The 17,252-nt window shown below is 45.0% G+C and overlaps 1 protein-coding gene across 1 annotated transcript in view; it reads right to left on the minus strand.

Annotated features, from left to right (window-relative positions):
• ror1 (receptor tyrosine kinase-like orphan receptor 1) overlaps positions 1–17,252 on the minus strand; it is a 245,564-nt gene that overhangs the window by 83,982 nt on the left and 144,330 nt on the right. The window contains exon 2 of the mRNA XM_067990397.1: positions 5,750–5,818. Within this exon, the coding sequence (XP_067846498.1) occupies positions 5,750–5,818 (69 nt within the window). The remainder of the gene's footprint in view (positions 1–5,749; positions 5,819–17,252) is intronic.

A 17,252-nucleotide genomic window follows, 5' to 3' on the forward strand; every position in this document is an offset into this window, starting at 1 on the left:
CTCTCACTTGCCTGGATGAGTGCAGCTCCAACAACACTCAAGAAGCTCGACACCATCCAGGACAAAGCAGCTCGCTTGGTTGGCACCCCATCCACCACCCTAAACATTCACTCCCTCCACCACTGGCGCACAGTGGCTGCAGTGTGTACCATCCACAGGATGCACTGCAGCAACTCGCCAAGGTTTCTTTGACAGCACCTCCCAAACCCACGACGTCTACCACCTAGAAGGACAAGGGCGGCAGGCACATGGGACCAACACCACCTACATCTTCCCCTTCAAGTCACACACCATCCCAACTTGGAAATACATCGCCGTTCCTTCATCGTCGCTGGGTCAAAATCCTGGAACTTCCTACCTAACAGCGCTGTGGGAGAACCTTCACCACACGGACTGCAGCGGTTCAAGAAGGAGGCTCACCATCACCTTCTCAAGGGCAATTAGGGATGGGCAATAAATGCTGGCAATGCCAGCGACGCCCACATCCCATGAACGAATAAACAAAAAAGTGCATTATCTGCAGATCCTGGGTAAAAATAGAAACAGGGCAGCTGTGATGGCCCCTGGGATGGAAAGGCCTGCCGCTAGATTGCCAGTCCATGGGTGGAAAATCGAGATCATCTTATCTAACATTTGCTTTGACTCATTGTGAAAAATGTAAGTAGTTCAAAAACACGTTCTCCTGATGGCCGAGCAAGTTTATCCAATGAGCAGCCGAACCACGCAGACCAGGCAGGTCCCAGGTACAATCGTTGGCCTGCTGCGAGTCCTCTGATCTCAGCCAACCAGCAATAAAAATGCCACCACGTCAGGGAGGGGGAAAATCAGACAGGATCCCATGGACTGATTACTCTTCAACTGAAACTCTGAGTGTGAACGTGGGTAAGGAAAGGAATGGGCTTCGCTCGGCCCCCACCCCATAATTGAACATCTTGACGAGACCCACTGTCAAGACTCATACATAAATAATGGGTACTGAGATACAGGAGGGCGTCCGGCATCCACAGAACTGATTCCCAGGAAGGAAATAACGCATTCATCGGACAAGGGGAGGGAAGAAAATGGATGAGGGAGGAAAACATTGTTGGAAGCAAGTAAATTTCCTTTTATAAGATGTGGATTATCAGACGATCATTTGCCAACTAAAACCGTGCACAATTTTAAGTGATTTCCAGACCATTAAATACAAAAAAAATTAATGACTGATCAACCTTGGTGGGTTGTACGGTGCTGTGTAAATAGTATGAATGTGATTAGACACTCATTGGCTCTCCTTCGGGTAACCGAGCTTGATCTGTGCGTTGCCAAGAATACCCAATGTACCTTTATGTGATGCAGACAACTCACTGGAAGTTGGCAGAAAACAACTAAGTTGCAAAAAAAGATTCTAAAGCTTGAAATAGACTTGTACTTCTCTCTTTTAAATCTGCTAGTTTAATATATTTATATATATCTATCTATATGCATTTATATATATATATGGTGCAAAATGGGCTGTAATGTAATTTTTTGCATGTCTTCAGTCAGGTATTTGGGATTCCCATTTGGAAAGTTCTTCCCCAGTAGTGAGCTTGAGAAACTTTTGTTATTTAAAGACCAAATAACACTTAAAGTTGCAGGCTCGGTTCTGACAGTGAATTTACGCTGCTAGTTTATTCAGCACGGAGTGGAAATCAACTCCAAACTTGAAGTGTAAATGCACCCGTAAACCGCAGCAAACCAGTAAATTCTAACAGAAATACTCTTACAGCATTATAAAAATTGAAAAAACTCATTAAAAGAAGAAAGGACTGATCTTTTGACATGAGCCTCATGTTGCAGGAGCATTGATCAAAGATTTTTTTAAAAATGTGTTCTTGGGATATGGGTGACACTGGCATTAAGAGTCATTTGGGACTGGACTCACATGTAGGGCAGACTGGGTAATGATGGCAAGTTCTCTCCCCGGAAGGATATTAGTGATCCAGTTGTTTTTTGTGATAATGTCGCAGCTTTCATAGCTTTCTCTTCTGGTGCCAGCCAACAAATTACCAGATTTTGATTTCTGGTTTCACAATTTGTCATGGTGGAATTATGAACTCACAATCTCTGGATTACTAATCCAGTATCATAACCAATAGATTACTGCTCTCAATGTAAAGGTCAGTCCACCAGTTAGTGGCACGTCTGATTTTTCCTGGAAATGGGAAGGGTTGACCTCACCATCCATTCACTGGTCTGTGCCCCCTTTATTTGTCTATATGCAGTGGGTAGAGAAAACACAATATTATTTTTAATAAAAGCATTTACTCACTGTCCACAGAGAGATTGCATCAAATTTTTTGTCAAATTCTTTCATTGGAGATTAACCCCGAACCACCCTTCCAATTTCACATTCCCAGCACGCCGTCCATTACAACAGAGTAGCCTTTGATTCCCTGTGAGCAATACCATACAAGATCTGCTGTATATTAAAACATGTGTTAAATGCGTATTATTCTCCTTTAGTTATACAACTGCATATCTCTCAACTCGCTGTGAGCAATGAGAGATCTCCTAGTATTTACCTATTAATATTATTAAAACGGTACAAAGAGCACACATTTCCTATCCATCACGCTCAACTTCTGCGTCATACTTCAAAGAAAAGTTTAATAAACAAAGAAACTCTTCAAGGACACAAAATACCAGAGCCACAAAGTCTGCACGCTATTTACAAACAAAGGTAGGGATTTACTCTTTAGCCTGATAATTTTTTTTATATATATATTTATACTTGGGATGTTGGTAATTACCATCCCTAGTTGCCCATAGAAGGTGGCGGGCCTTCTCCTTGAAGCACTGCAGTACTTGCGCTGGTGATGGTGCTCCCATAATGGCATTAGGTAGGGAATTCCAGCAATTAGACTTTGTGGTCTTAAAGGGACACAGCTTCACTTTAGGTACAGATTAATACCTTGTACATTAAATGGTATAATAATTCTGTCCTTACAAGATAGCATACCATCTGATTAACTGTGAGCAATCGAAGACCCGCTGGTATATATAAAAAGTACTTCAGGAATCACATCTGCACGCATGCAAATTTCTGTGCCATTCTTACACACAAACGGCTAAAATTTCATATTTATAATACAGCAATAAATCACAAACAGAAAGGGAATAAGAAACATCGGATGTGAGCAAAGTCGGGCCATAAACTTCCATTGAGAAACTGCTAAGGACATATGAAAACAATGAGCTGTCAGCAAACACTAACAATAAAATTGGACAGCAGTGTAATCATCTCAAGTGTTTTTCAAAAATCCGTTCAGCTGGAATCTTGAAAAGTAGATTTGTGACACAACAAAGTAAAAAAAAACTCATTTTTGCACAATCGTACAAGCAGCTCTGACAAACAGTAGAAATTCTGCAAGTGCTGTATCATTATTCAAATTTGGAGGCAGGCTCTGAATAAAAATTCTAAATTTAAATATAATTATTTACGCAGAACGCATTTACGTTGGTTATACAAGGTATTGTTGCAGAGATATTTGGTAATTAGGGACGGGCAATAAATGCTGGCCTCGCCAGCGACGCCCACATCCCGTGAATGAATAAATAAAAACCAGGAAAAATTTAAATGGGTGTGATCTTTTCTTCAGTTTTCTAAACTTCCGAGCCCTTGTTATAAAAACCTCATCATAAACAGATGGGCCATAGCAGTAAAAATGTTAAATGCAGAGATATATTTGTTTATTAGTTGGCCTCCCATGTCAATGGACACGTGGAGTCAAGACCAAGTGTAGTCTTCGGGTAAAGGCAGGGGATTACTGAACCAAGGCCATCAGACGTAATTCAGTCGTTATTTTACAATCATTTTTTCTGTTCTTATTGTTATATTACACATTGGTTTTATATTATTATTTAGAGTTAGCAAAATGTGCGGCAATTTTGGAGGCAGAGAATGCTACAGGAGTGAGGGTGTGGTTACAGCATCACAAGCTGACATTGACAGTTGTCATTATAAATGTGGACATAGGAATTAATAATGGAAAAAACTGACAAAGGAAATGCGTGCAGATGTAAGGTTTTTTAATTGATTTATTTATCTACCCCCCAGGGATAAATAAAAAACTATGGAGGGGAATTTCCACTGGATTATCCTAGTCTCCCTTTGTAACCCCAGGGGAACCAACATAAACAGCAGTTTTGGGCCATTTTTACCGATCCCCCATCAGAGAATCCCTGCAGAAATTCCAGGAATATTTATTTATTTTGCAGGAACCAATCAAAAACCAGTTACTTCCCATCTGAGGAGATCTCTTACAAATTTCCTTCCAAACCCTTTGAGTGGAAGTGTCCAGCTGTTTCCCACATCCACATCGCAGCAATGACTTCCGCCTCCCAATGCTAGATCTGCTGGTGAATATATGTATTTATTCCCCTTCAATTTCTTGCCTCCTCCCCTGAAGCTGATGAAGCATATGGGCCACACTTCCAAGGGTGCTGGGCTTACTTTTGTGATGGAATGGCATCAGGTTATTTGCCTGTGGGGGGGGCATTAAAGGCAAGCCTAATCCTGCCCTCATGAGGTCCCCACATGCACACTTTCCAGCAGGGATTCACTGGATGGCAATCAGGAGTCAGAATCCTGACTGTTTTCCCCTCCCTACCCCTATTGTTTTGAGGGGCCTTGTAGCAGCCCTGCCAGGCTGAGATCAGCTAACTCAGTAGAGACCACAGGCTGAACTTGGAACCTTCCTGGTTTGTACAATCATAATCATCCTGGCAGCTGCACTTACTCACTGAGCTCCTGACACAGCTTTTCAACATTTTTTTTAAAAAACGGTTAGAGGGTACTTTTCTGAAGAACTTTCCAATGCACTCTGACATTAACTTCCAGTATGTATGAGAAAGGCAGCGAATCCCTGTTTAATTGTTTCCCTTCCTTGTGGGTTAAAATTCTGACTATCACTTTGCAATTACCTACGGCACCCTTACCTCAGGTCAGAAACTTAGTGCAGGATTCTGCCTCATTCCTGCAAAGTCACCAGCAAAATACCTGGGGGCACACACAACAATTAACACGGCCACAAAATCAGCAGAAAGAATAATGGATGTTGGTAACAGTGGATGTTGGTGACTTTTGAAAAGCACCACAGAAAATAAAGTGGGAAAAACTTCAATCAGGAGATGGAAGCAGTAGTAAGCCTTCCTGGTTTCTTTTCTCAATGAATGGAAGAAAAAGATAAATGAGAGGCTCAGAGGGTCGTACACTGCGAGATGTGCAGGCCTTCTACGTTAAGTTTTGTATTTTAGAATGAAGACTGTTTCATTTGAAACCAGGCAATTTCACAAGTGTGACAGCAACAGAAACCCGAACTACTGCGGTCTGACGGCATCAAAGCTCAAGAATTTGAAGAAAACCTTGAAACACACATCCTGTTTGAATTACAGTATCATTTTGGTGTCCCAGTGTCTCAAGCTGGGCCCCAACAAAACAAATACTCAGTATAATCACTTGCAGATGTAGACCATCCCAGAAGAACATTTCGCTCATTTTTACAGAACCTCTTCCAGTTTTACTCCCAGAATTGTTAGCAGCGTGAATGCTATTGTACAGTACAGTAGACACGTGTGTATGAAAGTTTGGGGGGGTGGGAGGGGAGGGATGGGGGGGGGGGGGGGGAGGGGAGGGATGGGTGGGGGAGGGGAGGGATGGTGGGGGGTGCTGGGGCAGCATTCTATCATTCACTTGAGCTTTACTACAGTTTAAGCGATTGCTTGCCTGAGTCACTGGAACCGTTCCATGCTGGGGTGGAAGGCTGCAACTGAGTTTCATCTGGTAAATCCATTCCTGGAGGAAACCAAAAGGAGACACTTGTTAATGTCTATAATATTAAGTCTGAAGAAGCAGCCTACCATACTTCATGTACTTACAAAGACATTTCAAACCTTTCTTTCTGGGCTAGTAAACACCACAAGTTTTGCACTCTTGTTTTATATTTGATGAATTTGTGTTGTTTAGGGTAACAGATGTCAGGGTTGAAGAGGCAATATTTTTCGCATTCGCTTTCAGCACTGAGTACACTAGCACAGTAACGCTCCCTCCATTGCCCCCAAAAATGTGCCTTAGCTCAGGTTCAGAAGAACACCCACTCATCAATGTACATTCCCATTTCCACATCAACCATCCCTCTAATTTATTCGGGTGAGATTGTCAATTACCGCCAAATCAGAGGTAGTTTTATACAGCTTCATTCTTCAGTAGGAAGATGGTTGAGACAGGCCAAACTAATTTTACATTGGATCCTTACTTACATCCATCAGCAAGTGAAAATCTACATTCCATCCATCTCAGCTGGAATGGAACTAATGTTGCTAACCCACTGGACTACCCAACCCCCCAAACTTTAGTCTTTAAAATAATGGCTGCTCATTTATCTTGTATTGGTCTTCTAACTTTGTTGTCAAACAGATCTGGTTATTTGTGATACCTTGTTTAAAATGTAATGCAATGAACAGGTGGCCTATGCTTTAGTAGGCTGTCATACCAGTGTGATAGCCTACATAGTGATAGGGTTGGTGGACACCCAAGATTCTTTATATACTGACACCTGGGGGTCAATTTTTACTCTAAATGAAGTGAGAGTCTCACCTGATCTGGTTGAGTGCAATTTTAAATTGCAGGGGGCAAGAATATCCGGCCCAAGGTGGGGTCCTCCTAAATATGCCGATCAGGCTCTGATGAGTCATCGTGACCCAATCTGCTATTTTAACCTGAAGCCTGAGCAAGGGAAGAGTGGAGGTTTCCCCACTAGGCACAACCTGCCAGGAACAACAGCAAGGGCCATAAGAGGCCCAGCAAGGTAAGTTTCTTTATTCAGTTTCTTTACGGAGCCCCCATGAGGAAACCGACGGTCGGGTAACTGCCTCCCATTGACTTCCCGGTCATTTTGGTTGGGAAGTCAGCAAGCGACATGTTAATGAGACCCGACCGTTAAAATCTTTCCAGACCGTTGCTGCCGCTCCAGGACAGGCAGGATGCTTGCTTGGCCACGTTCCCGCCTGGCCGTTAAAATCGTTCGAGACCCCTGCTGCTGCTCCAGGACGGGCAGGACGCTCGCTTGGCCACGTTCCCGCCCGGCCATTAAAATCGAGGCTCCAATCTCACCTGGACCATCAACAGGACATGCTGTGACATTTTACAAAAAGTGAGAGGGGAGGGATTTGAAGGCATATGGTTCATGTTGTTCTCGTAATCCTTTTAGCTGTTGGCTGCAGCATGGATCAGGACTTGAGAGTAAATCCTTTGTTTCCTGCTCATTCAGTAAATGTGCATGGGAGAAACTAAAGCGAGTAGCAAACCAATTTTAAAAGGGGCAAAGTAGTGCCATTTGTCGTCTAACTAAAATCTCCATGGATTACACATGTCTCTGGAGACATCACTTATGGCAAACAACTTGTCAGGGTTACACAATGGAAGATGTACATATAGTTTCATTTGATGAATGGGAGAGAGATGGTTTTGCTTGATTAACTTTAGGAGTCAGAGAAAAATTGAAATATCCATGATCTATGGTAGCAAAGGATTTGATGTGCAATTGGCTTTTTCTCGCTCCTTGCTTTATGTCCTCATCTCACAGCTGAGCAGGCCTCCATGAGCATGTCAAAGGTCAAGATGTGTAGATAAACACCAATGTGATATTATACTCAAATTGAACGAAGGAAGGTACTCTCCACTGTTTAGAGTTTGCACCCATTCACACCATATCACAGCTCATAACCCAACTCTAAACAGACCAGTCCTCATATGCATCAATTGGTCAGACCAATCAGGAAAGGCAGAATTGTTTTATATTGTGGAAAGGATGCTTCAATTCATTATCCAATGAAACTAATATGCAGTATGAGAAAAATTCTGCATTTCGCTTATAAATAGCCCTGGGATTTGCAGCTTATTGGATTGCCTGCTTGGGTACGCACTTTACTGTAGTACAGAGCAAAACTATAATATGATTAGGAACCAACTTACTCTCAAATCAGATCAAACCCCACAACGGTCGCTCACCCTAATGAGGTTACTATACTATCACAGTGTACCGGAGTGCAAGAATGGTTATAATGGGTTTTTAAATTTAATTCTTAAGAAATTATGATTATAAACTGTTCAATTGGTTAGAAAAAGCATATGTTGGAAAAAGAGTGCAACTGTTCAGATTAGTGGTTGGCACCTTGTGTCCTTCTCATTAAATTGTTCTCACGATTACACCTTGGCCTCCTCCACAGAAAATATTGGGATGGATTTTCACCTCGAGTGTAAATCAGGCGGGTGGTGGGCAGGGCGTGCGCTGCGTCTGCCTGAAGGAATCGGCGTGGGGCCCATGCCATTTTTGTAGTTGGGACAAATTTAAATTAAATCAGTGAGCTGCCAGCACAAAACACATTCCCTGCAGGCAGCTTGGTAGCACAGTGGTTATGTTACTGGACTAGTAATCCAGAGGCCTAGACTAATAATTCAGAGTCATGAGTTCAAATTCCGCCACGGCATCTGGGGAATTTAAATTCAATTAAATAAAATCTGGAGGTTAAAATACTAATATCAGTAATGGTGGCCATGGGTTTTTGTAAAAACCCATCGGGTTCACTAATGCCCTTTAGCGGAAGGAAACCTGCTGTCCTTACCCGGTCTGGCCTACATGTGACCCCAGACCCACAGCAATGTGGCTGATTCTTAATTGCCCTCTGAAATGGCCTAACAAGCCACTCAGTTGCACAATCTCGCGAAAAAAAGTCATAATAAGAATAAAACCAGACCACTTGGCACCGAAGACGACAAAGGCAAACCAAGCCCAGTCGACCTTGCAAAGTCCTCCTCACTAACATCTGGGGACTTGTGCCAAAATTGGGAGATCTGTCCCACAGACTAGTCAAGCAACAGCCTGACATAGCCATACTCACAGAATCATACCTTTAAGCCAACATCCCAGACTCTTGCATCACCATTCCTGGGGGTATGTCCTCTCCCACTGGCAGGACAGATCCACCAGAGGTGGCAGTACAGTAAGGAGGGAGTGGCCCTGGGAGTCCTCAACATTGACTCTGGACCCCATGAAATCTCATGGCATCAGGCCAAACATGGGCAAGGCAACCTCCTGCCCTCCATCATCAGCTGATGAATCAGTCCTCCTTCATGTTGAACACCACTTGGAGGAAGCACTGAGGCTAGAAAGGGCACAGAATGTACGCTGGGTGGGGGATTTCACCAAGTATGGCTCAGGTAGCACCACTACTGGCTGAGTCCTGAAGGACATAGCTGCCAAGACTGGGCCTGCGGCAGGTAGTGAGCGAACCAACACGAGGGAAAAACTTACTTGACCTCGTCCTCGCCAATGCATCTGTCCATGACAGTATTGGTAGGAGTGACCACCACACAGTCCTCGTGGAGACGAAGTCCCGTCTTCGCACTGAGGGCATCATCCAACGTGTTGTGTGGCACTACCACCATACTCAATGGGATAGATTCAGAACAGATCTAGCAGCTCAAAAGCATCCATGAGGCGCTGTGGGCCATCAGCAGCAGCAGAATTGTATTCCAGCACTATCTGTGACCTCATGGCTCGGCATATTCCTCACTCTACCATTACCAACAAGCCAGGCGATCAACCCTGGTTCAATGAGGAGTGCAGAAGAGCAGCACCAGGTGTACCTAAAAATAAGATGACCAACCTGGTGAAGCAACAACTCAGGACCACATGCATGCTAAACAGTGGAAGCAACACGCTATAGACAGAGCTAAGCAATTCCACAACCAACGGATCAGATCAAAGCTCTGCAGTCCTGCCACATCCAGTTGTGAATGGTGGTGGACAATTAAACAACTAACGGGAGGAGGAGGCTCTGTAAACATCCCCATCCTCAATAATGGCGGAGTCCAGCACTTGAGTGCAAAAAAGGCTAAAGCGTTTGCAACCATCTTCAGCCAGAAGTGCCGAGTGGATGATCCATCTCGACCTCCTCCCGATATCCCCACCAACACAGAAGCCAGTCTTCAGCCAATTCGATTCACTCCACATGATATCAAGTAAACAGCTGAATGCACTGGATACAGCAAAGGCTATGGGACCAGACAACATCCCGGCTGTAGTCCTGAAGACTTGTGCTCCAGAACTAGCTGCGCCTCTAGCCAAGCTGTTCCAGTACAGCTACAACACTGGCATCTACCCCAACGCCCTACCATTAACGGGCCAGGACCTACTCCGTTAATGGTAGGGCGTTGGGGAGAGTTATAGAACAAAGAGATCTAGGAGTACAGGTTCATAGCTCCTTGAAAGTGGAGTCACAGGTGGATAGGGTGGTGAAGAAGGCATTCGGCATGCTTGGTTTCATTGGTCAGAACATTGAATGCAGGAGTTGGGATGTCTTGCTGAGGTTGTACAGGGCGTTGGTGAGGCCGCACTTGGAGTACTGTGTACAGTTCTGGTCACCCTATTATAGAAAGGATATTATTAAACTAGAAAGAGTGCAGAAAAGATTTACTAGGATGCTACCGGGACTTGATGGTTTGACTTATAGGGAGAGGTTAGACAGACTGGGACTTTTTTCCCTGGAGAGTAGGAGGTTAAGGGGTGATCTTATAGAAGTCTATAAAATAATGAGGGGCATAGATAAGGTAGATAGTCAAAATCTTTTCCCAAAGGTAGGGGAGTCTATAACGAGGGGGCATAGATCTAAGGTGAGAGGGGAGAGATACAATAGGGTCCAGATGGGCAATTTTTTCACTCAAAGGGTGGTGAGTGTCTGGAACGAGTTGCCAGAGGCAGTAGTAGAGGCGGGTACAATTTTGTCTTTTGAAAAGCATTTGGACAGTTACATGGGTAAGATGGGTATAGAGGGATATGGGCCAAGTGCAGGCAATTGGGACTAGCTTAGTTGTATAAACTGGGCAACATGGACATGTTGGGCCGAAGGGCCTGTTTCCATGTTGTAACTTCTATGATTCTATCTACCTGACAATGTGGAAAATTGCCCAGGTATGTCCTGTCCACAAAAAGCAGGACAAATCCAATCCGGCCAATTACCGCCTCATCAGTCTACTCTCAATCATCAGCAAAGTGATGGAAGGTGTCGTCTGACAGTGCTATCAAGCGGCACTTACTCACCAATAACCTGCTCACCAGTTTGGGTTCTGCCAGGACCACTCGGCTCCAGACCTCATTATAGCCTTGGTCCAAACATGGACAAAAGAGCTGAATTCCAGAGGTGAGGTAAGAGTGACTGCCCTTGACATCAAGGCAGCATTTGACCGAGTGTAGCACCAAGAAGCCCTCGTAAAATTGAAGTCAATGGGAAACAGGGGGAAAACTCTCCAGTGGCTGGAGTCATACCTAGCACAAAGGAAGATGGTAGTGGTTGTTGGAGGCCAATCATCTCAGCCCCAGGACATTGCTGCAGGAGTTCCTCAGGGCAGTGTCCTAAGCCCAACCATCTTCAGCTGCTTCATCAATGACCTTCCCTCCATCATAAGGTCAGAAATGGGGATGTTCGCTGATGATTGCACAGTGTTCAGTTCCATTTGCAACCCCTCAAATAATGAAGCAGTCCGAGCCCGCATGCAGCAAGACCTGGACAATATCCAGGCTTGGGCTCATATGTGGCAAGTAACATTCACGCCAGATAAGTGCCAGGCAATGACCATCTCCAACAAGAGAGAGTCTAACCACCTCCCCCTGACATTCAACGGCATTACCATCGCCGAATCTCCTACCATCAACATCCTGGGGTCACTATTGGCCAGAAACTTAACTGGACCAGCCATATAAATACTGCGGCTACAAGAGCAGGTCAGAGGCTGGGTATTCTGCGGCGAGTGACTCACCTCCTGACTCCCCAAAGCCTTTCCACCATCTACAAGGCACAAGTCAGGAGTGTGATGGAAAACTCTCCACTTGCCTGGATGAGTGCAGCTCCAACAACACTCAAGAAGCTCGACACCATCCAGGATAAAGCAGCCCGCTTGATTGGCACACCATTCACCACCCTAAACATTCACTCCCTTCACCACTGGTGCACGGTGGCTGCAGTGTGTACCATCCACAGGATGCACTGCAGTAACTCGCCAAGGCTTCTTCAACAGCACCTCCCAAACCCGCGACCTCTACGACAAGAGCAGACGGCACATGGGAACAACACCACCTGCATGTTCCCCTCCAAGTCACACACCATCCCGACTTGGAAATATATCGTCGTTCCTTCATCGTCGCTGGGTCAAAATCCTGGAACTCCCTTCCTAACAGCACTGTGGGAGAACCTTCACCACACGGACTGCAACGGTTCAAGAAGACGGCTCACCACCACCTTCTCAAGGGCAATTAGGGATGGGCAATAAATGCCGGCCTCGCCAGCGATGCCCACATACCATGAATGAATAAAAAAGGAAATTCAGCAGGGCAACCACTACTTAAAGGCATCCAGCAGCAACTTCAAGGGGAGGTGCTTTTTACAGTAGTGGATAGTACGCAGAGAGATTGTGCAACAGCAGACAAGATGACTTCGATCGGATCCCTGGGATTTTCTGATGCAGTGGTGGAGGTACTCATCAACCAAGTGCAGGAAAGAAGTTCTCGTCCCTTCTGATGGATGATGGGTGCCAAGACAAATTAATCAAGTGACACGGAGAGAGATGGTGGAAATACCAATGTCACCAGCACTGTCTCCAGGAACTGGCTGCATTGCAGAAAAAAAATTATGATCTGACCAGTAGTGCCAAGTCAAGTGTCCACTTCACATCTCTCAAATTTTTTGCACAGTCATATTTTAGCCCCAGCACTATCAATCCTTCCCTTCCCCATTTCACATAGCTCTCTTCAAGTCAGCAGGGAATATTTCAATGCACCTTCTTTCAGCTTTCACTTACAACTACTTGGCCCTTTTGGCCACACTTGCTGCTTCTTCTTGTCACCAGGGAAACTATTCTGAGCTGTCTCATATTTTCAAAATCCTTCAACAGGGCACATACTAACCCACTTCCACTCTTCTCGCAGGAGAAGCTGGCACAAAGCAGGAGTGAGTGAACCAGAATAGATGATGGTCCTGCCCCTCTACGGACACTGACACTTACAGAAAAGGCCACCATTGACATTATTGGCAGAGAGAGGGTATGCAACTTTGGAGATGGCCAGGCTGTAGGCCATGCACAGCAGGGTGTTTGGCCATTTTCCCTTCCTTTTTTTTCTTCTTAACTGTCTCACTCACAGAGTCACAGCTTCAGCATGTCAGTGGGGAATTGTGCTGCCACTCATTTGCTACTGTTTACCGTTGTCACTACGTATTAACTTTTGTCCCTTTCCCCTTTAGCTAGGTCCATCAGATGAATCGTGTCTTGAAGTCACCAGATTGATGAGGAGAACCTCCAGAAGATGCACCATCACTCACTTTGACCCTTACAAGCACCAGCATGGAAATCGGCACCCCACATGGTACAGAGAGTGATTTAACGGGTCCTGTACTGGTGATTCACTGATTACAAGTGAGCAGGGGCAGCCACCTGTAGATAGGGCAGCCCAGGAAACAGCTCACCAGAGAGCCAGCTCACATCCTAGTTCTGATGAAGAGGACGAAGATGCAGACTTTAGGGGCCTGACATTTAAAACAAAGATGCTTTCTGTGCACCAGCAATTGCTGAATGCATTGGATTGCCTGCCAGAAAGCTTCTGCAACACGTCGGAGTATGTGGAGGTGTTCACTCCCAACTTGTGCAGGATTCTGGCGTGTGGCATCAACACTCTGCAATCAACCACGGAATGTGTGGTCACCTCCATGGATGCTGCAGCTGGGCCTTAACTACAGGAATCTGTGGCACTGATAACAACATCCCTCAGGGGCCCTCTGCCTTGGACAGGCTGGGAGTCTGAATGGATATGGCTTCAGTCAGATCACGGATGTCCCACAGTCTGCTTTCCCACAGTTCAGCTGGAGTGCTGAGCTGCAGCCCAATTGCAGTGACAGTTGTACAATGGGAATGGACCATGTTGCCATCTCTCGTGACAGCATGTCTGGACCTTCGCAACCCCTGAACCATTGCTCACCCTGGTGCCAGAAAGCCAGCTGGGTCAGACTACCCTGGCAGACACCAAATACTACAGTCTGCAGTCAGGTCCTCTCAGGCCCGCACTCCTAGTGGTGATCAACCACAAGCATCTCATGAGTCCTTGACTGAGCAGCCTTACACCTCCTATGCTGCAACCACTGGGGGAGCATCTCGTACAAGCAGTAGAGTATGTAAGAGACCACTTAAGATGGGCACTGGGGGCTCACACCATGATGATAATTAGTGTGTAGCCAGTAAAATCATAATCCTCTTTGAAATCTTTGGGTGCTGAGAGTGTTCCTATAGTAGCTGATGACCCTGCAATGTTAGTTGACGTAAATATCAATGTTGGTCTTTTGGTAGATGCAGTTCGTTACAGGGTGGAAGGATTGGGACGGATGTTGGAGACATCTTTTAATGCAGGGGAGCAGGGATTGTTCAAGTGACGTGCTCTTCCGTGAGCTACTACTGAAGAGCTTTGGCTGCAGACAACTGTTGGAGCCCTCCCACCTTCTTGATGTCATTAGTGTCATCTTCCTCTTCATGCTGAAGGTTCATGTCCAATGGTGGCTCCATGTTGCTGCAAAGGAAAGTTATGCAGCCTACAACAAACCACTATTGTACAGGACATTCTCTGTGAGCTGTATCACAGGATGCCACCAAAACTGTCTACTCATCAGAATAGTTGTTTGTGGACTCCATCAGCCTGCTCACCGAGGGCTCCAGTTGAGCCACGGTTCGGCAGCCGAACATGAATTCCTGAGTGTAGTCGTAAGCCAAGTGTGCAGAGGACAGCTCTTATCCCCAAGCAGCCAGGCCTCTCAACTGCTGGGCAGGGGCAAAGGTGTTGGGTGGATGGAGGATTGGTGCAAGATAAAACGGTCATGGCACCTGTCAGGAAAGAGAGCAGAGATTGTGTGGTTTGGAGAGGGAGTCATTGATGAGTTCGCTTTGAGGGTCACGTGGCATAGGATGGGATAGTACATTTTTCATCCCCACCCCCCCACCACCAGTAGATGGTGACATGTCCTAGATACAGTTCCACATGGGCCGCCACTCTTCCATTACCTCAACCAAGTAGCCAATTTTGACATGAGCCGAGGCAAGCTGTTTAAACATAGCAGCATCGCAGTCAAGCACTGCCCTATCCTCACCCCACTTCCATATGTGTACATATTTTAGCAGGGCTCACTGGACAATGATCAGGAGGCAAACATGGCTGATATTGGATTGCCCTTGCATAGAGCCGGCATGGACTCGATGGGCCGAATGGCCTCCTTCCGTGCCATAACCTTTCTATAATTCAATATCCCAGCAATGCAGAGACCAAATCTAACACACGACTGGGAATTAAATATGCCAGGGTATTTAACAATCAGGAAGGACAGGCAGGAAGGAAGGGGAGGTGGGGTGGCTATGTTAATAAAGGAAGGAATCACTGTAATACAGAGAAATGATATTGGGACAAAGCATCAAGATAATGAAACAGTTTGGGTGGAGATAAGGAATAATAAGGGAAAAAAAACATTAGTGGGCGTAGTATATAGGCCTCCTAATAGTTGCAACTCTGCTGGAAGAAGTATTAATCAGGAGATAGTCGGGGCATGTAATAAGGGAACAGCCATAATTATGGGGGATTTTAATTATCATATTAACTGGACAAATCAAATTGGGCAGAGCAGCCTTGAGGACGAGTTCATTGAGTGCATCAGGGATGGATTTCTTGAGCAGTATGTAACTGATCCTACAAGGGGGCAGGCAACCTTGGACCTGGTCCTGTGTAATGAGTCAGGATTAATTAATAATGTCCTAGTTAAGGATCCCCTTGGAACGAGCGACCACAACATGGTTGAATTCCATATCCAATTAGAGGGTGAGAAGGTTGATTCTCAAACAAGCGTACTGAGCTTGAATAAAGGAGACTATGATGGTATGAGAGCGGAATTGATTAAAGTGGACTGGGAAAATAGATTAAAGGGTAAGACGGTACATGAGCAGTGGTGTTCATTTAGGGAGTTATTTTACAACTTTCAAAATAAATATATTCCACTGAGGAAAAAAGGGTGTAAAAGAAATGACAGCCACCCGTGGCTAAGTAAAGAAATCAAGGATAGTATCCGACTAAAAACAAGGACATATAAGGTAGCCAAACTTAGTGGGAGGATAGAAGATTGGGAATTCTTCAAAAGACAGCAAAAAGTAACTAAAGGATTGATTAAGAAAGGGAAGTTAGATTATGAAAAGAAATTAGCAAAAAATATAAAAACAGATAGCAAGAGTTTCTATAGTTATATAAAAAGAAAAAGGGTGGCTAAGGCAAACATAGGTCCCTTAGAGGATGAGACCGGGAAATTAATGGTGGGAAACATGGAGATGGCAAAAATGCTGAACAAATATTTTGTTTCAGTCTTTACAGTAGAGGACACTAAGAATATCCCAACACTGGACAAACAGGGGACTCTCGGGGGGGAGGAGCTAAATACGATTAAAATCACTCAAGAGATGGTACTCAGTAAAATAATGGGACTCAAGGCGGATAAATCCCCTGGACCTGATGGCTTCCATCCTAGGGTCTTGAGGGAAGTGGCAGTAGGGATTGTGGATGCTTTGGTGATAGTTTTCCAAAATTCCCTGGACTCAGGAGAGGTCCCGGCAGATTGGAAAACTGCTAATGTAACACCGTTATTTAAAAAGGGTAGTAGGCAGAAGGCTGGAAATTATAGGCCAGTTAGCTTAACATCTGTGGTGGGTAAAATTTTGGAGTCTATTATTAAGGAGACAGTAACGGAACATTTAGATAAGCATAATTTAATAGGACAAAGTCAGCATGGCTTTATGAAGGGGAAGTCATGTCTGACAAATTTGCTTGAGTTCTTCGAGGATATAACGTATAGGGTGGATAAAGGGGAACCAGTGGACGTAGTGTATTTAGACTTCCAGAAGGCATTCGACAAGGTGCCACATAAAAGATTATTACTTAAGATAAAAAATCACGGGATTGGGGGTAATATTCTGGCATGGGTGGAGGATTGGTTATCAAACAGGAAGCAGAGAGTTGGGATAAATGGTTCATTTTCGGACTGGCAACCAGTAACCAGTGGTGTTCCACAGGGGTCGGTGCTGGGTCCCCAACTCTTTACAATCTATATTAACGATTTGGAGGAGGGGACCGAGTGCAACATATCAAAATTTGCAGATGATA

This window comes from Heptranchias perlo, chromosome 9, assembly GCF_035084215.1.
Source record: "Heptranchias perlo isolate sHepPer1 chromosome 9, sHepPer1.hap1, whole genome shotgun sequence".
Lineage (NCBI taxonomy): Eukaryota > Metazoa > Chordata > Chondrichthyes > Hexanchiformes > Hexanchidae > Heptranchias > Heptranchias perlo.